Source organism: Engystomops pustulosus, chromosome 7 (assembly GCF_040894005.1).
Source record: "Engystomops pustulosus chromosome 7, aEngPut4.maternal, whole genome shotgun sequence".
NCBI classification, from domain to species: Eukaryota; Metazoa; Chordata; class Amphibia; order Anura; family Leptodactylidae; genus Engystomops; species Engystomops pustulosus.
This window is the reverse complement of record NC_092417.1, coordinates 100460586-100476617: the sequence shown is the minus strand read 5'-3', so window position 1 is coordinate 100476617 and position 16032 is coordinate 100460586. Positions and strand designations below refer to the sequence as shown.

General features: G+C 38.9%; 1 protein-coding gene across 3 annotated transcripts in view; it reads right to left on the bottom strand.

Moving 5' to 3' along the window:
• Nucleotides 1-2136: 2136 nt before the first annotated feature.
• The window catches only part of LOC140070672 (serine/threonine-protein kinase Nek11-like), a 334707-nt gene continuing 320811 nt past the window's right edge, over nucleotides 2137-16032 (bottom strand). For 2 of the 3 annotated variants that reach the window (XM_072117429.1, XM_072117430.1), the window contains exons 16-17: nucleotides 2344-2577; nucleotides 2137-2264 (exon numbers count right to left, since the gene is read on the bottom strand). In XM_072117429.1, coding sequence (XP_071973530.1) covers nucleotides 2186-2264; nucleotides 2344-2577 — 313 coding nt within the window. In that variant the 3' untranslated portion in view covers nucleotides 2137-2185. Of the gene's footprint in view, nucleotides 2265-2343; nucleotides 2578-12061; nucleotides 12211-16032 lie in introns of those variants that run through there. The other variant, XM_072117431.1, reaches the window with a different exon arrangement.

The following is a 16032-nucleotide window of genomic DNA, read 5'->3' as shown; positions in this document are numbered from 1 at the left end:
TTCTTCTCAGCAATTTCCCCAGGCTCAGATTTCCCTATCGGAGACATCCTGTTATTAAACTGTGTTCAAGCTCTAGTGTTCCTTCCTCAACCTACAGAGAAGTCATAGTAGCGAGTGGTAGGCTCCATGCCTAAGACTCCTGTGTTGTGACAGCTTGTATACACATATGCTGTATATTTTACCTTGTCACCAAATATCCAGATCTAAAAATATATCTGTTTGCACGTCTTTATTTACATAGTTGTATAAGTACTGGCTAGAAATAAGTTATATAAGTATTGGATGCAGCAATGGCATATACATTTTGGTGCCCAAGATCATCAGCATGGTACAGGTATTAACGGTATTATTCACAAATAAAAGAAATATTTCCTAAAATCTACAGGAATATGTGACAGGAATATTATTGTGCCTAAGTAGTCATAGTGAAGAGTATGCCTATCATCATTGGCACCAACAAACACTAGATAACAGAATACATAAATTCAACTGGATGTTCTTGGGCTGCAATACCACACATGGCCAGTGGAAAGGTGTTGGTGCAGTTTTTGGAAGAAAGCAGTGATTGAAAATCTGCTATAACCCCTTTAATTTGTATCTTTCTGGGTTTCCTGACTTTCATATATCAGCAATGAAAATTTGAGAGACCTCTCTGCTTATGCCAGCACGGATAACATATTACATTTCTATACTCGTCATTATTTGCTACTAAAATTCAGTTTCACCAGAGAACCTCTCCTGTCGGAGGTATCAATAGCTTCTATTGTGATGACTGCATTGCTAATCTGAATGAAGCAGTGGATGATACTGTATTAGCAGATTAGGTTTTTTATTATTACTGTGTTGTGAGCTCCCTGTCTTTGTCCTCAAAACATCAAGAGAACCTGAGATTTAATTTAGATTGCTGTATTCAAGCAGTGACTGAGAGTACATAGTATGCACGCTTCGAGTACCCTAGGATTAGTTGACATGGGCTCTATAAATATAATTATGAAAGGATCTGGCTATAGTGGTGAGCAGCTCCAAACTGCAAAGCAGGATAAGGATGAAAATTGAAAGATAAAGTTATGAGATTGGCATAATCAGATATCAAGTGGCACATATTGGGTTATTTGGGGGGTTTGGTACATATTTTACTGAACAGGAAGAATCAGGGGGCCCAGAGCAGGAGCTCCAATGATAATTCAGATCTGTCCAGACCTCCTTGCTCCTCCTGTAGTCCTGGCAGTCAAGGATTTGTCGCAAGAAAATAGCACTGAGCATATTCTGGGCTGCCTCAGACTGCAGGAGCTGACCTTAAGTCCTGTCTGGCAAACTCGGTGCTAGACGGAAGGCCTGGACACCCACACGTAGGGTTCTGAGTGCCATCTCTCCTCACCCGTGCCATAGGTTCGACACCACTGCCTTAATGTTTGCACAGGTATAGTTAAATCTTTTGACATCAATTTAATAAATTTCCTACTTTGCAGGACTGATGAGAAGATGGAAGTGGTCTTCTCTTTTTACTGAGCACTAAGGAAACCCACAGTTTGGCTGCCTGTAGTGGACCTGGTAATCACATGATCACTGGAGGCTCCCTGCCATGATAGTAGTTGTAGCCATCTCATGAGCTATTTTAACCAATGGAAAATCACTACATTTTTTCTAGGTTTTTCATGTGTATACATTATGTGAAGAATAAACATATCCATGATTAATAGAATTAACAAAGCATATTAATCTAATTCATTAACATAACCAGAATATTTTGATGCATTATACTTATGTGCTTTGTTAATCAGTAAAGTATAAAATAATTTCTAACTTTTTCACCTTATTTTTTGTACATTTTGGGGGTGTGGGTGGAAGAAAATAATAAAGAGCTGATATTAACCTCTCTTCACGTTCAGTTTCGGCGACGCCAGTCACTGCCGGCCTCTGTTTGTATACAGAGGTCGGCAGCGATGCAGAGAGTCAACAGCGGTGTGCCTGCTACAGCAGGAGTTTCAGGCTGAAACAGGAGCCTGCAGTGTCGGCTGCGCTGTGGCTCAACAGGTACGCAGAGAGGTGAATATAATGTCTTTATTGTTTTCTTACTTCCCACAGCCATATATATATATATAAAAACAACAAGTTTTATTCTAACAAGCTTTGTCCTTCTGTCTTGGTAACAAATCATGGCTGGGCTACTGACAAGTGTCAGATCTTAAAAAGTTCTTGCAATTGCAGTTTGTGAAGACAAAAGACTGTCACCATCAGGATGATTAGAGAAAATCTTGAAAACCCTGCAAAAGGATGTCATCTCCTAGTTTTTCACTACATTTCCCTCCCAGTCTCTCCTGCTATATATTAAAAACCTATAACCAGGTAAAGGAGGGCTCCAGAGGATCCACTTCTATCCGTTCCTCTAAGAACAGGAGCTGCTGGACTTTGTCACAGTGCTGGGGATACAACTTCATTACTTGGGGTTCACATAGAGTCTTGTCTTCAATCCCAGGGCTTCCATTTACAGTGTCTGGATCCTGCTGATAATAGACTTGTTTCCAATAGTTGTAAACCTCTAGAAATGCATCTTCACCCAGCAGCCGAATACATTCCCTGTACACAGAAATCAGCATTCAGTGTGATCACAACTAAAACTTACAATAGAATAGCAGAGAAATGCTTTAAAAAAATTAATAGCAATAAAAAAAACCAAAAAAGGTGATCAACATCCACTATGATTGGCTACAGTTAACCTAGTGATAACAATGGACAGTAGGGGTGAAAGAAGCTGCTCAAAACAAGATCTTTTTGTTGATGGAATTTGTGACCTGTCAAACATTTGTCATCTAATGTAGTATTATATAGCGACTACAGGTAAATAATTGTGCATTTAATACACGGACAGCAACAATCTACCATAATGGTAGATAAATGAAGGGGCTGATCACTGTGGCCTGACTTCTCCAACCTCCAGTGATGAATAAGGTAGTTGCATGTGATTGACATGCTAAACATTCAAATGAATAGCGTACCATGTTATTGAGGGTTTGGTCTGGTTCTCTTAGCTGGGATTAGCTAGATCTGGATTACAAGATTCCAGGTAACTTCACCTTCACCTTGCACTATGTAGTCTATCTACTTGTGTGTACCAGATGTCCTACTGGAAGCCACTATTTGGTGAAACAGGGCATCAACACAAGCAGGAACTCTGATCATCACATCATTAAAGGACAGATCTACCAGCGCCTAAACATTTTTGTAGCCCTGACCACAAAATCGCAGATTTTTATGAAAAGAAAATTTCTAATCTTAGATAGAGAGAGGAGCTTCTGGGAGTACAAGTTTTTAATAACATATACAGATTGATAAATCTCCCCCAATATCAGCCTGTAGCTTACTTTCCTCACAATGCTGCTGTTGTTTGCAGGCAGGAAGTCTGTGTGTGTGTGAGCTTGTCTTGAAATACAAGGATGGGGGCTGGAGTGCAGAGAGCAGCAAAGTGCATCGTCAGACAGGAGAACAATATGTCTCCCTGACCCTAAAGTCAGAAGATTCACGGTCGGGTCATGGAGAAGCCATTGTGTACACCAGGACTAATAGAGACAGGTTGGAATTATATCTGTGAAATGCTGTATTTTGTTAATAACAGTGAATTAGAGAATGTGTTATTTTGTTATCCTGTGCATATTTCAGAATCTTGTCTTCATGGGAATACCCCTTTAAGGAATCTGCTCCTAAGACCTGGTGGGGTCATCACTTTCATGGAGCATATCTCAATGCAGGGACAATAAAAAGATCTCACTACAATATTTACAGCCGTTAGTGTTTACTTTTCTTCTTGCATTGCTTTGTCACTTATTGTTTCTCATCAACCATAGTGTTACTGTGTTCATTTGTGTATAAATTTGTATTCTATTTACATATTATCTTATACCAAGCCAGAGACCTGAAAAGTCTTGAAAGCTTGCAATTATCATCATTCTTTTATCTATTTAACCACTGGCTACCATAGTGGAAAGATTTTTAAACGGTTCTCGCTGTCATTCAGCAGAGAAAGCCTCTCGAGTATGTCCAGATCCACTGTTTTTTATTAAGATAGCATCTTCAATTTGGGGCTTGATGAAAAATATTAGTTTTGGCAATGCTGAGTTGTCTTTCTGTCCACTAATTGAAAAACATGTCTTTCGTGGTTATTATTTCCCTCCTAGGTATTTCCGTGTTTGAAGGCGTCTGCATTTTTAGGCGTCTCAGTCCCTGCTCCACAGTGGTGGTGGTGATAGCTCATTATCTGAGCATTCTGTAATTTTAATGACAACATATGTCTTGTATACGTTTTACTTCAGTGGTGAGAAAACATAGTTACCCCTGCTGCATCAATGAAGCATATAACCAATGCCCTATAAATGAAGAAATATTTTACTACTTTTATCCTTCCCAGATCTTAACACAGTTGTTTCTGCCTGATTATATTTCTATGATAAACTATTATCATATTTGACCTCCAACTGAAGATTGTTCTATAAGTAGATGCTGGTAATTTCTGCTATTGAAGGGAAATATTGAATGTCATTACAGGGAAATCTAAATCAGGAGAAGCTCCTTATACTGATATCATCCCTTGAGGAAGTACTGTAACCATAGCTAGAAATTACTGATCTGTGGGACCAGAAAGACGGAATGTAATCTTTATTTATTTAGCACCATGAGATTCCACATTGGTTCACAAATCAGGGTGTATATATACAGGAAAAACTAGACACTAGGAGTAATTATAGAGTGTAATGTCCTGGAGTTTGGCCAATACTAAATCTGGTGTTCATGATAAGTGGACCAGCAGTGCTCCTTTTAATCGAATGTGAACTACACTCACCGGCCACTTTATTAGGTACACCATGCTAGTAACGGGTTGGACCCCCTTTTGCCTTCAGAACTGCCTCAATTCTTCGTGGCATAGATTCAACAAGGTGCTGGAAGCATTCCTCAGAGATTTTGGTCCATATTGACATGATGGCATCACACAGTTGCCGCAGATTTGTCGGCTGCACATCCATGATGCGAATCTCCCGTTCCACCACATCCCAAAGATGCTCTATTGGATTGAGATCTGGTGACTGTGGAGGCCATTTGAGTACAGTGAACTCATTGTCATGTTCAAGAAACCAGTCTGAGATGATTCCAGCTTTATGACATGGCGAATTATCCTGCTGAAAGTAGCCATCAAAAGTTGGGTACATTGCGGTCATAAAGGGATGGACATGGTCAGCAACAATACTCAGGTAGGCTGTGGCGTTGCAACGATGCTCAATTGGTACCAAGGGGCCCAAAGAGTGCCAAGAAAATATTCCCCACACCATGACACCACCAGCCTGAACCGTTGATACAAGGCAGGATGGATCCATGCTTTCATGTTGTTGACGCCAAATGCTGACCCTACCATACGAATGTCGCAGTAGAAATCGAGACTCATCAGACCAGGCAACGTTTTTCCAATCTTCTACTGTCCAATTTCGATGAGCTTGTGCAAATTGTAGCCTCAGTTTCCTGTTCTTAGCTGAAAGGAGTAGCACGCGGTGTGGTCTTCTGCTGCTGTATCCCATCTGCCTCAAAGTTCGACATACTGTGCGTTCAGAGATGCTCTTCTGCCTACCTTGGTTGTAATGGGTGGCGATTTGAGTCACTGTTGCCTTTCTATCAGCTCGAACCAGTCTGCCCATTCTCCTCTGACCTCTGGCATCAACAAGGCATTTCTGCCCACAGAACTGCCGCTCACTGGATGTTTTTTCTTTTTCGGACCATTCTCTGTAAACCCTAGAGATGGTTGTGCGTGAAAATCCCAGTAGATCAGCAGTTTATGAAATACTCAGACCAGCCCTTCTGGCACCAACAACCATGCCACGTTCAAAGGCACTCAAATCACCTTTCTTCCCCATACTGATGCTCGGTTTGAACTGCAGGAGATTGTCTTGACCATGTCTACATGCCTAAATGCACTGAGTTGCCGCCATGTGATTGGCTGATTAGAAATTAAGTGTTAACGAGCAGTTGGACAGGTGTAACTAATAAAGTGGCCGGTGAGTATATATTGTACTCTGTAAGGGTAAACTGTCATTGGTTGGTTACTCCCAGAATGTATGCACAGTCTGTAATTTTAGGTATTTCTCTGGGTATTTTCTTTAAGACAGGTCTTTTCTCTGTAGTGATAGGAAGTCGGGGTCTTTATAGTGAGCTGAATTGTTATTCTCTCCGCTCTAGGCTTTGATAAGGCTACAGTCACCTCATGTCATAAGAAATTTACCCAAAGGTGAATTAATTAGGGCAAAACGCATATGCTCCTCGGATGAACTCTTTCTTGCGTCTTCTTATAGCATATGCAAAAGACTCCATACACGGGGCTATACTGGGAACAATGTAACTAACACCTTACATCAACTCAACACAGAACCAAGGGCAAACCTTCTGTACCCCCCCAGAAAGAAAGAACATCAAGCTAACGTTCCCAAACTTACCTTTAGTACTACCTACAATAATAGGTACAGGGACATTGTCCATATCATACGCCGCCATCTTCACATCTTATGTCAAGACGATATCTCATCAGAAATCTTGAAGAGTGGAGTCAGGTTCATTTCCAAAAATGCCCCTTCTCTGGGTAAAATTTTATCCCCCAATCTATTTGATTCCAAACCTGCTATTAATAACTGGCTCAAACATAGAGGCAGCACTAAGTGCGGCTACTCTAGATGCAATTCTTGCAAATACCTTGATAAGACATCACACTTTACTTCTACGGTTACTTCCAAAGTTTACAAGATCAACACCCATCTTAATTGTGAAAGTGACCACGTTATCTACCTGGCCACGTGCAACACATGTAAATTGCAATACATAGGGTGCACCACACGTAAACTAAAAAGAAGAATCTATGAACACTGCAATGATTCTCTTGTCAGATCAGATACTTTTACTAGCAAAAATGTTTCAGGTTTGTCCAAACATTTTAGATCGCTACATGCAGGGGATCTCACCAGCTTACACATTGTTCCCATAGAAAAAGTACCACGCCCCCGTAGAGGTGGGGATTGGTTTAAGAAACTTTTATCACGGGAGGCTTTTTGGATTCTGGCATTACAGACTCGGTCGCCATTGGGGCTTAACTATAGAAGTGACCTACTTTATCTGTATTAATATCTTTTTCCTTTATGTCACTTTCCTTTTTAAACATGTGGTTTTTTTCTTTCCATCCCACCTTGTCAATCTGGATGGGGGAGGGGCTTTACGAGGAAGTTGGCTTTCCCTCCTCCTTATATTGTTAGCTTTGGTCATTTTGTTTTATGCTACGACTAAGGACGGTTACCGTCCGAAACGCGTCAGTTCTCTGACCTCATGCTGTATACTTTTAATCATTTTTTCTATTAAAATGGAGTTTTAACTGATCTTTCGTCTTTGGTGCTGGAGCTTCCTCTACTATTATCCCTCAAGGCTACAGTCACGTCAATGATGAGAAGGGGGGAGGGTCAGCACAGCAGGATAAAAACTGCTTTCTTATCCTTCTCTGTATTTCCCCCTTCTCAGGTGGCAGATCTCAGAGTCCTGTGGGGGTAGGCAAATCATATTTTACCTTAAAATGCAATTGTAACTGCATCAAAAAAAGTGGTGCACTCTATTGGAGTTGCAATACCAGACAAGGCCTTTGGACAGCAGTGGTGCTGTTTTTTAAAATTAGCAGGTTCTTTATAGCTTTTTTAGTAATTTCATTCAATACCTTTGATGTGAGAAAAAAAACATTATAACACAAATTGCCTGCATAGACAATAAAGGAGATAAAGATTTACTTCAGAAACATAAGCTTCCCATGCAGTAACCTCGAGGAGGTAAATGGATAGAAAAATATATAAGATACATCAAAGAAACTCTAAAGACATGTCAACACATAAAACCTAATAGTCAGGAAAAATAGAGTCAAAGAGAACATGTCCAGTATTTGGAAGATGAGAAGATAATTTAATGAGAACCGAAATGTGACAAGAAGAGGAAAAACGTTGTGTGAAAACAACAGACGGTGCACTCTCTGGTCTATCGGAGCCATCCAGGGTAACATACGGGGTGTTTAACAATGGCAGATTTCAGCTGACTCATTACACCAGTTACTAATCTCATGAGAAACACTGGGCTAGGGAAATGTGCTAGGTGAAATGTGAAGTTCTGATCTCACTTGTCACACATTTCACAATATTTAAGCAAAATCCAATAAATGATTCAACAATGTGCGTTAACCCAGTATTCTGATATACACATCTCTCTTGAATGCCTTTTGATAGGATCTGACAATACATTAATCGGAAAGATTACTTCAATGAGAGAAGGAATGGGTCATACAGTGTAATCACAAAATTTTACCCCAACTCTAGTTTTAATACATCTTTCCCAACATTTCTCAGCGTGAGGTTTTCTTAAATCTATCTTGAGTGCAAGTTACCTCTTTCAGGATAAGAGTTATAACGTAAGATAAGAAGGTAGCAGTTTGCTGCTCTGTAAGCCATAGTTCTCCAACTTTCCCCAGGAGACCTTACCTAAGGGATTCATCATTCAATTCTACTTATTGTCCTTGCACACTAGGAGATCATGAGAAGAAAATCTATTAATGACTGTTTCCAGTGTGCAATCTTACTGTACTCTGCATCCTGCAAGCTCTAACCTATCCGATTTCTGCAGAAATCTGATGAGATTCTTATTTTACTGTTGATTTTTTGAATTTCACACTGTCCAATATTTAAATCTTCATCAGTACAGAATATTTCAGGATACAGGTTTTTTTTTAATTGCCATACCTCAGCGCTTATATTATATGATCACCACCATTTTAAGGGGGTTGTCTGGCTGAAAAAAACAGCAAATTAAAAAATTTATACCTGACCCCTGCATTCCATTTATGACATCCCAGTTTTATTTGCTGCGGGGTGTTGTGTGAGGGCAAGTTACTGCTGTAGCCAATCAATAGTCTCAGCGGTGACTGCTACACAAAAATGGCCAAGGGCTCACTTACTAACTATCCCAATAACCAAACTCTTGGGGAGAATAGTCATATAATAAATAATTACTCACAGTCAGGGGCCATTGTTACCAGAAGCTGTAGGCTGGGGGGCCATATTGTTATGGTGTATAATTTCCCAAGGCACAAACAACCCTTGAACCACCGCATTGAAAAATGATGGACATGAGAGATGTATGCTTGTATCAAGAAAGAGCAATGTGCATGGCTTGATTAAGAATTTTTATCTCCCGTTTCTAGTAAGGATCCGAACTCTAGAGAACTCTGAACATTCTAATGCATGCTAGCATGGTGTTCTATGGCATATAACATGGTATTCCATAGCATTCCATCAATAGCGATGACAAATCTTAATTTTGATATAAAGGAACTATAAACTGATGAGTACAAGGCACACCGGTTTGTTATGCTGAGTGAAATAAAATCAATATGGGAGATAAATTGTTTGTGACAAAATTCAGTTTCAATTTGCATCAAAAAACTATTTGAAATTCCTCGTGCCACATTTATTAGGGTTTTAGACTGATTTAAGCCACTTTTCCAACTAGTACAGAACAAAATTTATGCAAGTGTGCCAAAATTCTGGTGCAGTTTTCTGGCATGTACTAGACCAACAAAAAGATGGTGCAAAGTCTTGTCAGATTTATCATCTAGCATCAGACAGTCATGAATCTGTCTTGTATAACTGCAGTGGTTTCATCTGTGACACTTTGATAACTATCTCCCAATTTGTGCTGCAGCCATGTATTCCTGCTCCTGGCCATGAAGACTAAATTCTTAGTTTTTTATAACACAAAAAATATCCCACAGCTATAAACGATCACACAGTAATATGTTGTCTGTTAATAAAACCGTATACAATTATCTGAAAGGACATCTATTATCAGACTCCCTGATTATACTCACCTCCTCCCTCCCCTTTGCAGTAAGAGGTTAACTGCTGTGATGTAATTTATTCACGTCTGTAGGTTGGTGCCGGTCACAGTGGAGTCCAGAGGTGCTTTGCAGAGCACCTCAGGTTCATTTGAATATTTTAAAACCTTTTTTTCTACAAAATCTATACAAAAAGAAGATTACTGCAAAGTGGGACGAGAGGTGAGTAGTAATCTTCGACCTTCATAAATCTAATGTCCTTTAATAGTTATAGGTATATTAGCCTTGTCCAATTCTGTAACTTTCATACAAGTGAGAGAGAGAGAGATGTGTGCATTCATTGTGAGGGCAACACTCATCTTCTAAGCATTTAAAGCATGTCCTATGAATGTAGACGCAATCATATATACTGATACAGGAGGTTAGAAGGGGCGATAAGCATACAATATTCAAAAATGTTCCAAAAAAATCTAAAGTTTAATCCTTAAATGACTCAAAAATGTACATTTCTTCTATTTTACAATTTGCTTTGTTAAGTACCGGCTCTAACTGTTGCTCAACTACAGCTTATTCAAGGGTGGAATCGTTATATTCTCTCCACAATAAGAGCTTGGGGGATGTGTAAAACCACAAAAGATTTGCCCTTTGAAAATCAGCATGTGTGCCGGATCAGAAAATGAAAAGAAGCTGCTGACATACATTTTGCTTCATTATGCCAGCTTTCACAAAGCAATCAATGACGGCTGCCTTAGGCACCTCCATCTTCTAATTAGTAAAATCAAGGTTCTATAAACCCATCAACAGTTTTTTTTCCCCTGAATTTCTCTTCTATTGTTGTAACTTGCAAGAAACACAGTAACGCACTTCATGTTGTCCACAACCCATCTAGATGGATGTATGAGGTAGGTCAAATAGAAAATAATCATGTTTTTCTTTCAAGTGCAATTATGGACAGTAAAGTAAAGTCAAAGTCAGACATTTTAGAGGTGTAGAGAAAAATCTCTGGCAACATGGTCTTCTAGTCATCCAGAAAGCATATTTATATATTGACACAATTTTGTTGGGTGAAGTCTGCCTTCCTCTTATTGGACAGAAGACAACAATTGATTAGCAATAGTGATTGGCAGGCTGACTCCCTATAAGATACCCCTCGAACAATGAGCTCACATTTTTTTTTACTTTTGTGGACAAAATGTATAACCTTAATAAGATTTTGGTGGATCTCGGCTCCCTGTCCCACAGTTGGGAGGCTATGCCTTGGAACTGCTATCTAAGGGTAGAATGTGCAAACCTCTATGTGGTTTACTCTCCCAGGAGGGATGTCTTATTAATTTCCAGGCAAGTATCTCCAGTTTGTCACCGCCCTCCTCATGTGATCCCTCTGGTCTTTTTCTTGCATATGTGTTTTATTGCCGGAATCCCTGCACATTGGCCTGTTGGTGAGCTCCATTTGTGCAGAGTAGCTAGGAGGGATCATATTTCTGTACCTGATGGTGTTTAGGAGTTTGCACATGTGCGAGGAGTGGTCTGGCTGGTGTTCAGCCGGGTTCTCTCTGCGCCTGCCCACAATGCTTCCTAGTTCGCCGACAGCCAAACTCATGAGAGTCTTGGAGGATTGTCTAATTCTGCATATTATGCCCAAAGTGCCATAACAAATGGCTATTTAGCAAGAGATTTTTCTTCCTGTGTCCTCAGCAGGCCCAGATGAAGAAATCCAGGAAAGCCTGCAAGCCCTAGAATTTAAAAGAGCAATTCTGTCAAAAGTTGAAAATTTTAGACAAACAGAGGCCTAGTTTATACAGTATAAAAGCACTAACAAAGGGAAAAAAGAAAGCAAACCAACTTTAGCCAGCTGGATAAGAAGCATCTCTGTATGCTACCAGTTAGAAGGGCTTGCATCTCCTCTCAATATCAGGGCACATTCTACTACATTAACTGCAACTTTCTGGGTTGAAAGAGCTCCAGTTCCACTAAAATAAATTTGCGGGACTGCGTTCTGGTCCACTCCATGGACACTACACACTGGATGTAAGCTCTGGGGTAGGCTCAGTCTTTGGCAAAAGAGTTCTCAGTTCAGCTGCCTCATCATAGTGCTACCCTTATTTTTTTGCTTTCCAAATCCCATCCTGTGCTGCCTGAGGAAGATCAGGTATATAAAAATTAACTAACCATAATTTTTCTGTTGTCCGGAGACAGCACAACTTAAAAAAAAAATGTTTGCAGCTTTTGTTAAGCTCATTGTACAAGTTGTCATTGCTAATCAATTGTTGTTTTTTGTACAATAGGAGGAAAGTAGACTTAACTCATTCTGTCCTGTCTTCAGACTACAGGAAACAAAAATTATGGAGAGTAAATGTTCATAATTTTTTTCTTATAGTAGAGAATGACTTTTATGTTAACCAATTACCAATTCAATTGTCCTACAACTATTGGCAAGTCACTAGATTTTTCATATCCACTAAATAAAACATGACATGAACAACTGGAAACCCTCACATAACTATTAGCTAGTTCCTATGTTCATTACTGCTCAGCTAAATGAATCAGATAACTAGACTGATTCAGGATCTTGGATAGAATCTTGGTAAATGAAGGCTTCAGGTAAAGCCATTACGATTTTTGAGTATTTCAGCACTTTGGACAGAGCTTTATAATTTGTTTCATACTTCAGCACCAGGGACAGCTCCAGAGTGAAAAAGTGTTTCACTCTACTAGTAAAGCTATTAGAATTTTGCATATTTCAGCACCTTGGATGGTATTCAACGATTGGAAACGTATTTCAGTACCTTTGATGGTTTTTAAGACAAAAGTCCTAATAATTAAAGGTTTATTCCCACGAAGAAAAGATTCTTAAATATACTAAGGATAACAAAACAACACATTCTCTAATTCACTGTTATTAACAAAAATATTTTGTTACAGACAGCATTTCACAGATATAATTCCAACCTGTCCCTATCAGTCCTGGTGTATACAATTTTGGTTGTCCCTGGTTCCTTCTTAATTTAGGGTCAGGGAAGAAATATTGTTGTCTTGTCTGATGCTGCACTGAGCTTCTCTATGCCTCTAGCCCCCACCCTTGTATTCAAGGACGAGCTCACACAGGGACTTCCTGCCGGCAAGAAACACATTGTGAGGAAAGTAAAGCTACAGACAGATAAGGTCTTTATCCAGGGGAGGGGAGCACATCAGATCTGACAGTATGTTGTGGCTTAGATGTAGCATAACTGAGAATGTCATGTGTAATATGCATCTCTCATCTCTGATCTGTCTCATCTCTCTGTGTCAGATAATAGTACAATGTTCCCAAGGTAACTGAAAGTGTATATAAACATATTACTCTCATAATCTACCCACATTTTCAGCACACTGTATCTCACAGCACTAGAAGGATCATAATGTGTCTGCTTAGAGAGTCCCCCCACACACTCGGGAATCTTATACAGAGTATCACTGAGTGATAGGAGCTAAAACAGCAATAAAACTGAGTAAGATTGTAAAGTAAGGGGTTAAAAATTTTCCTTACTGTGTAAACCCCACTAGGTGATTGAAATTTGTGAAGTTTCTTTCATGGGCAAACCCCTTTAAGCTGTGCAGGCAGAGTTCATGTTTACAGCAGCCTTTCAGATTACTGCAATTCCCTGCAATTCAGGATCTTAAACATTTATTAACTTTGCCTAATCCTCTTATTGGTATTCAATCCGCTTTGTGAAAGTTGTATTTTTTCATTTCCTCTGTTTAATTTAAACAATATGTTTTTTTTCTCCTGCTACAGAATGACTGCAATATAATTGGTCAGACAGGAAGAAGCCTTTGTGTCTTAGATTACACTGCATTTAGAAAGTGTATATTAAGGAATCTTACCCATCAGGCACTACAGCATGAAATCAAGCCTGAGAGGTCACAGAATCACTCACAATACACCAAAGAGTGTAGACATGGATTATATTCTGATTTACAGCGCAGTATTGTATAGATTTATCTTTTCCTCTGAATATCAGGTAACATAAAGAAGGCATTTAACATGGTTGAATTCCTATGTGATATCTGATCTGTGCCCTGGCAGATTGGGCTCGGTACGTAAATGTTCATGTACTCATAAGGAGAGAACAATAATATTCATGGAAGTTGTTGTAATGTCAAATGATTGTAGATCTAGTAGATAAATTAAAATTAAGTGGACCAGAGTGAACAGGACATATTAAATTTTTATCAAACATAGTAATTGGGAAATGTATTACAACGCAGACATTGATGGCTCAATACATTAATGTGTGATTGATAGATTCTGGACCGCTATGACCACCACCAAGGTTATGCGGTGCCATTTTGTCTGTTCTCAGTTCTATTCAACTAAATTTAGAAAATCAAGCAATAATCATGCTAGAGAGAATATATTGGAGGGCCACTGCCAATTCTCAAGGATACTGCAGCTATGTTGATATGGCTCTCTACTGTCACATGGATGAACCATGTTCTCAGTAGAGAACCATAAATAACCTACAATAACAATTTATAAACTTCTACTACACAAAAAATGGCAGAACAGCGCTTATTATACAGTATAATGTAAAGAGTTGGGATTGGTGTTAGCACGGATTGCAGATGTTAACCATTTAAATGCCACCTGCAAAAGTTTCAGGGCCATGAAAATGTCGGCAGTGCGTGGACGTCGCTATCTTGATTCCAATCGGTGTGCTCCGCGACACCGTCGATGCACAACGATCTGTTGCCAAGACTGCAGAGAGTTTATGTCAAACTCCCAGGCCTGTCTTTAGTTTTGTAACGTTCTGTAAGTAACAGATGGATGCAGGTGTAGTGCAAAATTCCCATATACTGCAATATGGTGGGAGTGATCAGACACCCTAGGGCTCAAGTAAAAAATACAGTTAAAAAAAAAGTCTAAAAATATTTTAAAAATGACAAAAAAACTAAAAAGTTGAAATAACCCCCTTTCCCTGGAACTGATAATAATAATAGTAAATAAATAAAAAAGTTAAATCAGAAACATGTTAGGTATTGCCGCAGCCCAAAATGCCTAATCGATCAAAATATAAAAACGGTAAATCCCAGTGGTGAACCGCATAATGGAAAATAGCACCCACTTTTTCTCCATTTTGCAACACATAAAATTTTTTAAGGAAAGTAATCAAAAGGTTGTACAAGACCCCAAAATGGTAGTAATGATAATATTTTTCTTTTTGTACAAAATGTTTTAATTTTTTAAAATTTGTTAATACATAATAAACCATATATAAGTTTGGAATCCCTATGATCGCACAGAACCAAAGAATAAATTTAAGGTGTCATTTGGGGCGCACTGTTAAAGTTAAAATATAGCCCACAAGAAGATGATGCAAATGTGTTTTTTTTCAAAATTTAACCACTTTTGGAATATTAAATTCTGTCACTAGAAAGGACAATTTATAGCATAGAAAACCAGCTCTTCTACAGCTCTGTACATGCAAAAATAAAAAAGTTATGAATCTTTGAGGGTGGGGAGCAAAAGATGGAAACACAAAAATGGGGCAGTGGCATTAAGGGGTTAAGATGCATAATTTCTGCTGCTCTGTCCTTCCCCTTCTGTTAACCTCTGTGCACTGGACTATTTCAGCTCTGTACACCAAAGTATGAAAAAGTTACTAGTGCCAGAAGCACAATAAAAAAAAAAAAATTGTACAGGAGGTTTTAATTTTTGTAAATGTATGAAAACATTATAAAACCTATACAACCTATACAAAAATGTAAGATTTTTGAAGGTGGGGAAAATTGAGAAAAGGCTGCAGAGGGAAGGGGTTAAGCAGTAATTTATTTCTCCATGTTCTTTTACAACTTTTCATCATATCAACCTCCTAAGGACACCAACACAGTTGAGGGGAGAAGGGCAAATTTGCGTATCATTGCAGGAAGATTCTTTGAGTCCTGTATACTCACTGTAACATCACCTAAACATAAAGTAATCACTATCGTTTTTGATTTTAGCAATGATACACCTGGGGAAAAGGCAAAAATTATTTTGACTTCCCATGCTATTGATGAGGTGCCCTAGTGGTATCTCATTGACAAGTTTTAAAAATGGATATTTACAATATGAGATGGGCTTCAGAATTTTCTAAGTCTGATATCGGGCAGACATACACAGTTAT